The sequence below is a fragment of the Ranitomeya variabilis genome, chromosome 1, assembly GCF_051348905.1.
Source record: "Ranitomeya variabilis isolate aRanVar5 chromosome 1, aRanVar5.hap1, whole genome shotgun sequence".
NCBI classification, from domain to species: domain Eukaryota; kingdom Metazoa; phylum Chordata; class Amphibia; order Anura; family Dendrobatidae; genus Ranitomeya; species Ranitomeya variabilis.
The window spans coordinates 764,321,653-764,334,270 of NC_135232.1; the positions used below are offsets into that span (position 1 = coordinate 764,321,653).

The 12,618-nt window shown below is 42.7% G+C and overlaps 1 protein-coding gene across 5 annotated transcripts in view; it reads right to left on the reverse strand.

Annotated features, from left to right (window-relative positions):
* Positions 1-10,594: 10,594 nt before the first annotated feature.
* The window catches only part of TPM4 (tropomyosin 4), an 87,832-nt gene continuing 85,808 nt past the window's right edge, over positions 10,595-12,618 (reverse strand). For 3 of the 5 annotated variants that reach the window (XM_077271888.1, XM_077271893.1, XM_077271903.1), the window contains one exon: positions 10,595-11,031. In XM_077271888.1, the coding sequence (XP_077128003.1) occupies positions 10,949-11,031 (83 nt within the window). In that variant the 3' untranslated portion in view covers positions 10,595-10,948. Of the gene's footprint in view, positions 11,032-11,849; positions 12,042-12,618 lie in introns of those variants that run through there. The other 2 variants (XM_077271890.1, XM_077271898.1) reach the window with 1 other exon arrangement.

The following is a 12,618-nucleotide window of genomic DNA, read 5'->3' on the forward strand; positions in this document are numbered from 1 at the left end:
ACAGAGGATGGGTCAAGAGAGGGCTTTTTGAGGATAGGTGTGATGGAGGCATGTTTAAAGCTTGAGGGGAAAACACCATTTGTTAGTGATAGGTTGAAGAGATGGGTTAGGGTTGGGATGAAGATTGTGGTGAGGTTTGGGATGAGGTGGGTTGGGAGCGGGTCAAGTGCACAGGTGGTGAGATGCGATCTTGAGAGTAGAGTGGCGAGTTGATCTTCTGTAATGGTGGAGTAGTTGGTTTTGGAGGTGGAGGGTAGGGAAGTTGGGAGGAAGGGCTCTGGGGCTTGTTGACCAAAACTGTCTCTGATGTTATCAATCTTCTGCTTGAAGAATGAGGCAAAGTCTTCAGCAGAGATAAGTGAGGAGGGAGGAGGTGCTGGGGGACGGAGGAGAGAATTGAAGGTGTTGAATAACTGTTTAGGGTTGTGAGACAGGGAGGATATGAGAGATGAGAAGTAGGTTTGTTTAGCTGTGGCGAGTGTGGTCTTGAAAGTAGTGAGGGACTGTTTGAATGCGATTAAGTGGTCGTTGGAGTGGGATCTTTTCCATCTGCGCTCAGCAGCCCTGGAAGCTTGCCTCATGCTACGCATGCAGGCAGTGTATGTGTGTATATAGATATCTGCTAGGCAGGCATTTTATGTGGCAGACTTTATTGCATACAGCAAGAAGGTCCATTCCATTACTGTCTGCTGCTGCCTATTACAGATATTGACTGTATATTCATAGCCCCAGGTTTCAGGGGCCAGGAATATTTTTTTTTGCATCCTAATCCTGATTATTTTATCTAAAAGCAATTCAGAGCACACATTTTTTTCTCCATTTGCTTGTTGGCACTGCAAAATACAGCCAGATCCTTTCTATAGTACAGCGTTAAAACCCAGCTATTTTAAACGGGTTTGGCTGTCACCGGGATTACATGTGAGTGCGCAGAAAATTCTGCCATTTTTGTGGTACTGTAAAATTTTGTTGGAGTGTCTTATACAAGTTCTTGACACCAGTTTGCTGAAAAAAAATATTTACCTACAGGGCAGATATTTTACACTGTGTTTTGTCCGTCACATGGATCCCATATGATTGTGGTCAAAATTGTGCCATTTCAGACCTCCATTGAATTTTTTTTTGTTGTGTGTTAGGCCGGGATCACACAGTCTCGCAGGTGAAAACCCAGCTCTGGCGCCGGCACTCCGGAGCAGAGCATGCAGTATTGCTGTGCGGCTGCACGCTCCGCTTTGGAGTGCCGGCGCCAGAGCTGGGTTTTCACCTGCGAGACTCGGCCGTATCTCGCGTATGTGTGATCCCGGCCTTAGTCTAGTTATTGACACCATTTTGCTGCAAAAAAATACAGGCCAGATATTTTAAAGTGGGGTATCTGCATCACAGGCATCACATATGATTGCTCTCAAAATAGTGCCATTTCAGCCCTCTGTTTAAATTTTATTTGCTGTGTCTTCGCCTAGTTATTGACACAAAAATACATACAGCCCAGATATTTAAAAGTGGGGTACCTCCGCCACATGCCTCACCTATCTGTGGGCTAAAAGTTGTGGCATTTGAGGCCTACATTGAACTGTTTTTGCTGTGTCTTAGCCTAGTTATTGACACTATTTTGCTGTGGAAAAAAAAAATACAGGCCAGAAAATTTAAAGTCGGGTATCTCCGTCACACGCCTCACCTATCTGTGGGCTAAAAATTGGGGCATTTTTTGGCTCCATTGAACATTATTTGCTGTGTCTTAGCCTACTTATTGACACAAGTTTGCTGTTTAAAAAAAAAATACAGGCCAGATATTTTAAAGTGGGGTATCTTCGTCACATGCCTCATCTATCTGTGGGCTAAAAATTGTGCCATTTGTGGGCTCCATTGAATTTTTTTGGCTGTGTTTTAGCCTACTTATTGACAAAAGTTTGCTGTAAAAAAAAAATAAAATACAGGCCAGATATTTGAAAGTGGGGTATCTTCTTCACACGCCTCATCTATCTGTGTGCTAAAAATTGTGGCATTTGAGGGCTCCATTTAACTGTTTTTGCTGCGTTTTAGTCTAGTTATTGACACCAGTTTGCAGGAAAAAAAAATTGTTACCAACAGGCCAGATATTTTAAACTCTGGTTTTCCGCACACGAATCACATCTAATTCCGTTCCAAATTTGTAGTGAATGTGGAAAATATTCTAGTACACTTAAAATGGGCAAGGTGCGTGGCAAGGGATAGGGAAGTGGACGTGATGGTGCATGCAGAGGCCGAGGCCGTGGGCATGCTGAAATTGGGCCACAACAAACACCTACATCTTCTAGCTCGACCTTCCTGTCACAATTACTAGGGGACCACAGTACACATCATTATTGAACCCAGAGCAGTGTCAAAAGGTTGTTGGTTGGATTGCGGATAATGCTTCCAGTCACTTTGCCACTACCACCCTGTCTTCCACACGGTCAAGTCTGAGCAGCCGTGAGTGTGGAGCGCATATTCCTTACCCTGATCCTCCTTCCTCCCACAATGCCGAGTGCCAGGAGACAACTGATCCCACACTTGGACACTCCCTGTCCTTGGTGCATGCAAAGATGCCTCCTGCACTGCACCTGTCGTTGCACACACTCAAACTAGCACCATCATCAAGCACATCCTTGTCACAGCGCAGCGTTCAATTGTCCATACCCCAGTCCTTGGAACGCAATCGCAAATACGCTGCCAATGCCCCACAGGCAACACTACTAAATTCACACATTTCTCGTCTGCTTGCACTCAAAATGTTGCCTTTTAGGCTCGTGGAGACAGAAACTTTCCGCAACCTGATGGCGGCAGCTGTCCCAAGGTGCTCGGTCCCCAGCCGCCACTATTTCTCCAAGTGTGCTGTCCCGGCATTACACAAGCACGTGCCCCACAACATTACTTGTGTCCTCAACAATGCTGTTACTGGGAATGTCCACCTAACTACGGACACGTGGACAAGTGCTTGTGGGCAGGGATGGTACATCTCACTGACGGCACACTGGGTTAACATAGTGGAAGCCGGGACCCAGTTGGACCTTGGGATGGAACACGTCCTCCCGACGCCGAGGATTGCGGGCGCTACGTCAATTAGGGTTGCCCCCAGTCTACAGCTCCTGCACCTCCTCCTCTTCAGCCTCCATCTCAGAAATGAGAACATCAGTCACAAGGTGGAAGCACTGCAGCACTGTCTCAGCCAAACGTCAACAGGCTGTGCTGAAGCTAATATGCTTAAGTGACAAATCGCACAATGCTGAAGAGTTGTGGACAGCTCTGAAAGAGAAGCAGATCTGTGGCTGACACCGCTGAACCTACAGTCAGGCATGGTCGTGTGTGGCAATGGCCGGAACCTGGTGGCGGCTCTGAGGCAAGGCGAGCTCACACATGTACCATGCCTGGCCCATGTGCTTAACCTCATTGTTCAACGGTTTCTCAAAGGCTAGCCGGAGATGCCGGATCTGCTTGTGAAAGTACGCCGCCTGTGTGCCCATTTTAGAAAGTCAGCTACTTCAGCCGCCCTTGCTGTATTTCAGCAGCGTTTGCAGCTTCCAGCTCACCGACTGGTGTTTGATGTCCCCACGCATTGGAACTCTACACTGCATATGTTGCAAAGGATTTGTGAGCAGAAGAGGGAAGTTATTGACAACCAGCATCAACAAGGCTGTCGTTATTCAGTTCAGGTTCCACACATAAGACCTCAGGAGTGGACATGGATGTCAGACATATGTACCATCCTCCAAAACTTTTAAGTACTCCACCATTATGGTGAGCGGCGATGATGCCATAATTAGCGTCACCATTCCGCTTCTCTGCATTCTGAAAAGCTCTCTGCTCACAATGAAAGAGGATGCATTGCAGGCGGAGCACAATGAGATGGAGCAAGGAACCATACAGGGTTATTACACACATCCCAGCCTCATGTCATCCCAACGTAGATTGATTGACAATGAGGAAGAACAGGAGATACTTTTATGCGCTATAGACTGTACAAGCACAACTGTCATACCGTCTGTTCAGCGTGGATGGCCTGAGGAAAGGGAGGAGGACAGCATGGTCAGTCATCCTTTTGGCGAGGATACGGAAGTCTTGCCTTTTAGCAGTCTGGCACACATGGTTGACTATGTTGCGCTGCCTTTCTCGTGACCCTCGCATTATCAAAATTTTGGGTGACAGTCATTACTGGTTGGTGACACTTCTAGACCTACGCTACAAGGAGAACTTTCAATCTCTTCTTCCAGAGGCAGATAGGTGTATTAAAATGTTGCAGTACCAGAGGGCACAGTTCGTTGGACAACCAAGAAGTACAGGCGAGAGAGACTCAACTCCAATCCAGCAGAGGAACACTGGCAAAGTTCTGGGAGTTTTCCCAGACCCGCCAATCGCCCTGGCCCAGTGGCGCAGGGTACTCTCACAAGGAGTGTAAAGTTTGGGAAGATGCTGAGGGAGTACCTTGCTGACCGTACCAACCACCTCCGTGATTCCTCTGTGCCTTTTAATTATTGGGTATCCAAGTTGGACACGTGGCAAGAACTGGCCTGCCCTGCCGCTAGCGTTTTGTCAGAGCGGGTTTTTAGTGCCGCTGGTGGAATTATAACTCATAAGGGCATCCGCCTGGCAACTGAAAATGCTGACAGGCAGACTCTTATAAAAATGAACAAGAGCTGGATTGGGCTAGACTTCTCTACACCACCGAACGATAACAGTGAAACATAACCTCCCATACAGTGTCTTTTTTTTCCGATGTGTATTCCCATGCACCTCTTCACACCCACACATGGGTATACACTTCCTGATTTTGGCTATTTGGTGTTATCCTCCTCCTCATCATCGATCACCATGGTGACCATGGTCCGCGATGCAACAGCCAACTTATTGTGTAAAAGGATGCTTTTGATGCCCTTTAAAAAAAAAAAAGTTCACACAGTATGTTGAAGTGTACCCCCCCCCAGGGGGAAATGTTTGGCAGCCCATACACTTAATGTATGGGCATTGCAAGTATAGGAGACCCACTCCTTTAAACTGGGAAAACTTTTTTCAGAGGCCATCCTCCACATTTCTTCCTTGGGGATTGTTGTGCATGCAAATTTTGGGCAGACCTTGTATTCACTTCATGGGCAAACTTTAGGTGACAAAAAAAACAAAACATAATAATGGGAACTTTGGTTTCATGTGGCCATGCAGTACATATGTTCAAAGGCTTATTGGGGTGCGTATAACTTTGGGGCAGGGCAGGCCTTGCATTCAATGCATAAGCAAACAGTATGGGAGTACCAAATGAATACTGGGAACTTTGGTGGCATGTGGTCATCCATGACATCTGTTGAATGGGTTGTTGGGGTGCGTCCAAATTTTGGGCAGCCCTGCCACTCTGCGTACGCAATAACAGTATAATGGACCCACTGTTTAATAATGGGAACAACAAAGCATAGCCGGCTGATGGCGCTCTAAGAAAAATGAGGGCCGACGGCTGGCCCTATAAAAATAGACTTTGTGACTTTCAGAGTCCCTCCTTCATAAATGAAACAGGATGTGTCACACACCACATGGCCAAATAATGTTGTAAAATGTTAAAATGATATTTCCTAGTGAATGCATTTGTCTTGGTTGAAAGCAATGAAAAGTTGAAAAATGCATCAAAAACGCTACATGTGAACATAGCCCAAGTGGTGGAGGAACATTTTTATTTTAGGTTATTTATTTATTTTGCCTTACATACAAATCATAAAAAAAAAAAAATAAATCACTGACTGTGGTGGATAAAACTTAAGTTTTAATTTTAACTTTTGATAAATCGTGATTAAATAATGAATTATTAATCCACCGTGCTTGTGTGCAGTCTGTCCGATAAGACTCCTATTAAAGGAAGTCACAAAGGACACTAATATAAATAATTGACACTATATTTACAGATTCCTAAAAATCCCAAATATTTCTCTAAAGGATTGCCCAAAAGCTGATTCACTAAATCCTTGTGGTAAAATTGTAACACCACATCATTCCTATTCACTAATCAGTCTATTGGGAAACAGACTGTCAGTAGACTAAAGTGCCTATGCATTGCACATTACCCCAGCGAAAGTACCCTTCTCACTTTTACAGTGTCAAATTATTGTCTACACAAAGGCTCCATTAGATATAATCAAGTGGCATCAAATGTCCGAATTAAATGCACTCATATACCCAGCTCATTGATGTCACTTCTCATATGTTCATATTGTCCCTTCATTTAAATGGGAATAGTCCTCACAATCTGCTCGAAGTGCTGAGCCGTTTTATCAAGGCTCTAACACACTATTGCAGACTAGCTCTATCCCTATACGTCTGAGGCCGGTTTCACACGTCAGTGTCTCCGGTACGTGTAGTGACAGTTTTCTCACGTACCGGAGACAGACACACGTAGACCCATTCAAACGAATGGGTCTATGCACATGCCTGCGTGTTTTCACGGACCGTGTCCCCCCTTTTCTCCGGCAGCACGGTCCACAAAGCGTCCCGCACACGGAGAACAGTGTGCACTCTCCTCCGTGTGCACGTACCGCCGCAGGAGAAACAGCGCTACAGTTAAGCGCTGTCCCCTGCTTTTGGTGCTGAAGCCGGCATTCATTCCTTCTCCCCAGCAGCGTTCGCTGGAGAGAAGGAATGAAAAAATCAAGGTTTTTTAATTTTGTTTTGTTTAAAATAAAGTTTGGGGTCACCTCCAACCTCCCACCCGCTTGCAGAGAAATACTCACCCAGCTCCCGCGATGCCTCCTCTCAGCGCCGGCAGCTTGTCCTGTGTGAGCGGTCACGTGGTACCGCTCATTACAGTGATGAATATGCGGCTCCACCTCCAATAGGAGCACACGGACATGGATAACTCTGGTACCGATTTCTCCGATACTGGAATTATCTGGACGTGTGAGACTGGCCTGATAAGTACTTTTGATGAGAAGGCCAATGCTGTAATGGATATCTTGAAGACGTATTGGGACATTCTGAAACTTGATCCTGATATTGCACAAAGCATTGCGTCGAGACCGTCAGTAACACAGAAGGGGACGGAACCTAAAGGACCGTTTGGTTCATAGTCAACTTGAAGTAGATTGCCCGGATCATACATGGCTGGATAAAACAAACTTTAAAGGCACATTTAGATGTAGATCATGTAAGGCCTGCGAATATGCTGCCAAAGGTACTAGCTTTAGAAGTGATACTACAGGAAAAGTTTATTACAACAGGGAATTTATTAACTGTCGTACTGATGGACATATGTAGGAAAGACCATACTGGAATTTCGGAAGAGAATTTTAGAGCATATAGGAGATATTAGGAGGAAAGAGGATACTCCTATAATCGAGACATACAGGTCCTTCTCAAAAAATTAGCATATAGTGTTAAATTTCATTATTTACCATAATGTAATGATTACAATTAAACTTTCATATATTATAGATTCATTATCCCCCAACTGAAATTTGTCAGGTCTTTTATTGTTTTAATACTGATGATTTTGGCCTACAACTCCTGATAACCCAAAAAACCTGTCTCAATAAATTAGCATATTTCAACCGTCCAATCAAATAAAAGTGTTTTTTAATAACAAACAAAAAAACCATCAAATAATAATGTTCAGTTATGCACTCAATACTTGGTCGGGAATCCTTTGGCAGAAATGACTGCTTCAATGCGGCGTGGCATGGAGGCAATCAGCCTGTGACACTGCTGAGATGTTATGGAGGCCCAGGATGCTTCAATAGCGGCCTTAAGCTCATCCAGAGTGTTGGGTCTTGCGTCTCTCAACTTTCTCTTCACAATATCCCACAGATTCTCTATGGGGTTCAGGTCAGGAGAGTTGGCAGGCCAATTGAGCACAGTAATACCATGGTCAGTAAACCATTTACCAGTGGTTTTGGCACTGTGAGCAGGTGCCAGGAAGCATGAAGTGCTCCAAAATCTCCTGATAGCTAGCTGCATTGACCCTGCCCTTGATGAAACACAGTGGACCAACACCAGCAGCTGACATGGCACCCCACACCATCACTGACTGGGTACTTGACACTGGACTTCAGGCATTTTGGCATTTCCTTCGCCCCAGTCTTCCTCCAGACTCTGGCACCTTGATTTCCGAATGACATGCAAAATTTGCTTTCATCAGAAAAAAGTACTTGGGACCACTTAGCAACAGTCCAGTGCTGCTTCTCTGTAGCCCAGGTCAGGCGCTTCTGCCGCTGTTTATGGTTCAAAAGTGGCTTTACCTGGGGAATGCGGCACCTGTAGCCCATTTCCTGCACACGCCTGTGCACGGTGGCTCTGGATGTTTCCACACCAGACTCAGTCCACTGCTTCCTCAGGTTCCCCAAGGTCTGGAATCGGTCCTTCTCCACAATCTTCCTCAGGGTCCGGTCACCTCTTCTCGTTGTACAGCGTTTTCTGCCACATTGTTTCCTTCCAACAGACTTACCATTGAGGTGCCTTGATACAGCACTCTGGGAACAGCCTATTTGTTGAGAAATTTCTTTCTGGGTCTTACCCTCTTGCTTGAGGGTGTCAATGATGGCCTTCTTGACATCTGTCAGGTCGCTAGTCTTACCCATGATGGGGGTTTTGAGTAATGAACCAGGCAGGGAGTTTTTAAAAGCCTCAGGTATCTTTTGCATGTGTTTAGAGTTAATTAGTTGATTCAGAAGATTAGGGTAATAGGTCGTTTAGAGAACCTTTTCTTGATATGCTAATTTATTGAGACAGGTTTTTTGGGTTATCAGGAGTTGTAGGCCAAAATCATCAGTATTAAAACAATAAAAGACCTGACAAATTTCAGTTGGTGGATAATGAATCTATAATATATGAAAGTTTAATTGTAATCATTACATTATGGTAAATAATGAAATTTAACACTATATGCTAATTTTTTGAGAAGGACCTGTATATGGGAATTCCATGATGGTAATGCTAAGGAGATTAAATTTCAGGGAGTGGAAAAAAAAAAAAAAATAAAAAAATAAAAATCAAAGCATCCCCAAGAGGGGGTGATTTTGATAAGTTTTGAGAAAAGAGGCCTAGTGGATATTTAGGCTAAAGACTGTGAATCCACATTCAGGAATGTATTTCCTACACCCCTTTTTTTTTAAATTGACAAAGAGCCCTTTATAGACACTGTGGTCGAGTTATCAGTAAAAGAAAATGGGGAGTTGGGTATTAGCAATCTGTGGCAATATAGAGGTGGTGATTTATAAATATAGTGGGCTTATGTGTCCTATTTGGGGTGAAAGCGAGTTAGGGGATTTAAGAGTGCTATTATAAGAATTAGGGAAAGTGAGTTAGGAGATATCATATTACTACACAATCCCTATGTGAGTTCTTTAATGCTGGTCCCATTGGCAATACCTGCAGAATAGATTTATTGAATTTTGGTTAGGAGATTGGATTTAATAAACTGTTGGTATGTGTGATAAAGTGAGGTGTCACCCTCTTCACCATCTCATTTGTACAGAATTGAAAATAATCATTGGCTTGCTATAAATATTGCGTATTATTCCCAGTTTTGCGGTTTATACATTTTTGAACTGTCTGGTAAAGATATTGGTTGTAGCGCTGTTATGAGATTATATAGCGTTACCATTTTGTAGCTTCTTCCGTCAGTTTGTATATGTTACCAAGCGACGGCCACCTTCCGGCTGATGTAGTGGCACCGCCAATACATGTGGCCATTTCTTATTGGCTCTCTGTTAAAGAGTTTTTGGTTGGCTAGTGCGCATCAGCGCTGGGAGGCGGTGCGAAGTTATTTAAGTTCGGCGTTCGTGCCGCCGCGTACGGCTCTCATCGTCGCCGGGAGTAATAAGCTCCGATGTAAACATAGGATCATAAAATAATGGGGATTAAGCCTCCTGATGTACCCTAATATAAAAGCGTAGGGCATATAATTCGGACATTTGATGCCACTTGATTATATCTAATGGAGCCTTTGTGTAGATAATAACTTGACACTGTAAGAGTGAGAAGGGTACTTTCGCTGGGGTAATGTGCAATGCATAGGCATTTTTGCCTATTGACAGTCTGTTTCCCAATAGACTGTTTAGTGAATAGGAATGATGTGGTGTTACACTTTTACCACAAGGATTTAGTGAATCAACTTTTGGGCAATCCTTTAGAGAAATGATATTTGGGATTTTTAGGAATCCGTAAATACAGTGTCAATTATTTATATTCGTGTCCTTTGTGACGTCCTTTAATTGGAGTCTTATCTGACAGACTGCACACAAGCATGATGGATTAATAATTCATTATTTAATCACAATTTATTAAAAGTTAAAATTAAAAACTTATGTTTTATCCACCACAGTCAATTAATTTTTCATAATTTTGGTGGGATACATATCTGGTCGAGCACCCGAGCATTCCAATTTGCTCGACCTGAGCATTTTAGTACTTGCCCATCACTACTCACTAGTAAATGAGTATGCAACTTATGTCCAGAGATGTTATTTCCCCTATGTGCGGCCAGTGTAGTGTAGTCATGTGGTATTACAACACAGTTTTATTGCCCTGAATGACAAACCTTACTGACTTTATTCTGTATTTACATTTGACCCCACCCAGTTAAATATTTAGTTCTTCATAACCAAAAACATAATTGACACTGTCCAATTGTATTTTATTGACGACATTTAACAACTCCTAAAACTTTTTTTTTTTTCTTTTTATACAGACATTGTGGCCATGTAACAGAATAACATAAGACAAACACTGAACATAATGTGACTATTCTAGCTATACATGTACATGGGACCTTTAATATATATAAAAAAAAAGTACAATGCACCAACTTAACATCAGCTTTTAAGCTCATCATAGTGAACGGTTTCTGTATAAAATAAAATATTTGGTCGCAGTCATTGCAGTTTTCCCCTGGAATGTTAAGAATGAGAAGTGAAATTGTAAGACTTTAAGGAAGGAATCAAGTGTGCACAACTGTCTTAACTTTGCATTATAAATTGTTGAGTTCTAGTAGTGTTTGGTCCAGAACTTGGTGCATTCCCAGGTTTTCTTCTTTGGCATTTGCCAGTTTGTCTGAAAGAAAAACCATAACAATAAAGCATCTGCGTAATTAAACAGTTAAAGAGGAATTTGTTTTTCAGCTACGAGTATGTTCACACAGGGTTGATATATTGCAGATTTTCCTCGCAGATTTGAAGTTGGATAATGCATAGTAGATTACAAAAGCAGCAAAAACACAGAAGATTTCAACAAATCTCATCCATGTGCTGTAAAAAGCTAAATCTATGAAAACATTATCCTAAGTGGGTGAATTTTCTGGGAACTTTAACCTTTTCTTATGCATTGAATTAAAGAAGTGGTCCATTACTTGGACAACTACTTCTCATATCCCACGCTTGGCCCCCATAAAATAAAGCCTATACTCGCCTCCTGTGCTGGCACCATTCCTGCAGTGTTGGCCATCGCTCTCCCCGGGTCTCTCATGTGGTTGTTGTGATATGTGAGCCCAGCGTCTAATCAGCGCTGGCGCCACGGTCTCAGCCTTCTGCCGAATTGAACATGCAGAGGAAGTGAGGGCTGACTTCACCTTCATACGAATTGAACATAAAGATGGACAGTGACACCAGGTTCATGTGTCACAACAACCGCATGGGAGCCCCGGGAACACAAGTGCAGACACCACTGGAATAGCGCAGGCATGGGAGGAGAGTATAAGCTTTTTTATTTTACCGGCACCAAACATTTACATCAATAAGGGGGTTGTCCTAGTAGATACAAGGCAAATTAGCAAGATCTTATGTATGGAAAGTAATCTTTTTCATACATGCAACAAACACACACACACACACACACACACACACAGTAAATTCAGAAAGGAAAGTACGAAATAATGAAAGGGTGCAGATAGATTTTTATTTCAAGAGAAGTGCAGAAAGTCAGACAAAGAATAGTAGCCAACAGAAAACTTGAGAGCCATGTAACATGGAACCCATAAGTAGTCTACAAGGAGGTCATGTCATTGAGAGCATGGTCTAATTCCTCACTGATAGCCTTGTATTTCAGCTTCTGGGCATACAATTCGTCTATCATAGAGAAGAAGCAGAGATCATTCAGAAGGGCGGGAGGAGAGCCGAGCACAGATGTAGAGTAGTAAGAAAGAAGCGTGGAAGAGAAAAATCTTGTTATTACACATACATTGTAATATAAATGTTCTGTCTATAAAAGCAATAACACATTACTCTTAAACAATGCCAAGCAAGAACATTTATAGTGTTAGAGAAATGTAAATTCAGATGAAAAGGCATTAGTAATTCTACCATACACTTTCTAATTTTTCGAAAATTTCAGTGCTAAAATATACCCACTTAACACCATTTTAGAAAAACATGGCTGCTTTCCACCAGAATAAATAACAAACATGGTCAATTTTGATCCTAGTCATGTATCTAAATAATCCGTTCAAGTCTATGGGTCAGTGAGAAACTGCACCAAAGATTGCATCCTAGTTGCATTGTTTGATAAAAGAAGCTTGTTAAATCTGTATTTTGTTGAAATACTAAAGAAAAAAAAAAAAAAAAAAAACTTATGAAAAAAAAACACTAAGGGCTCATACTCCTCTGAGTTTGAAGAAAAAAAAATGGCATGGGGTCTCTCTACTTT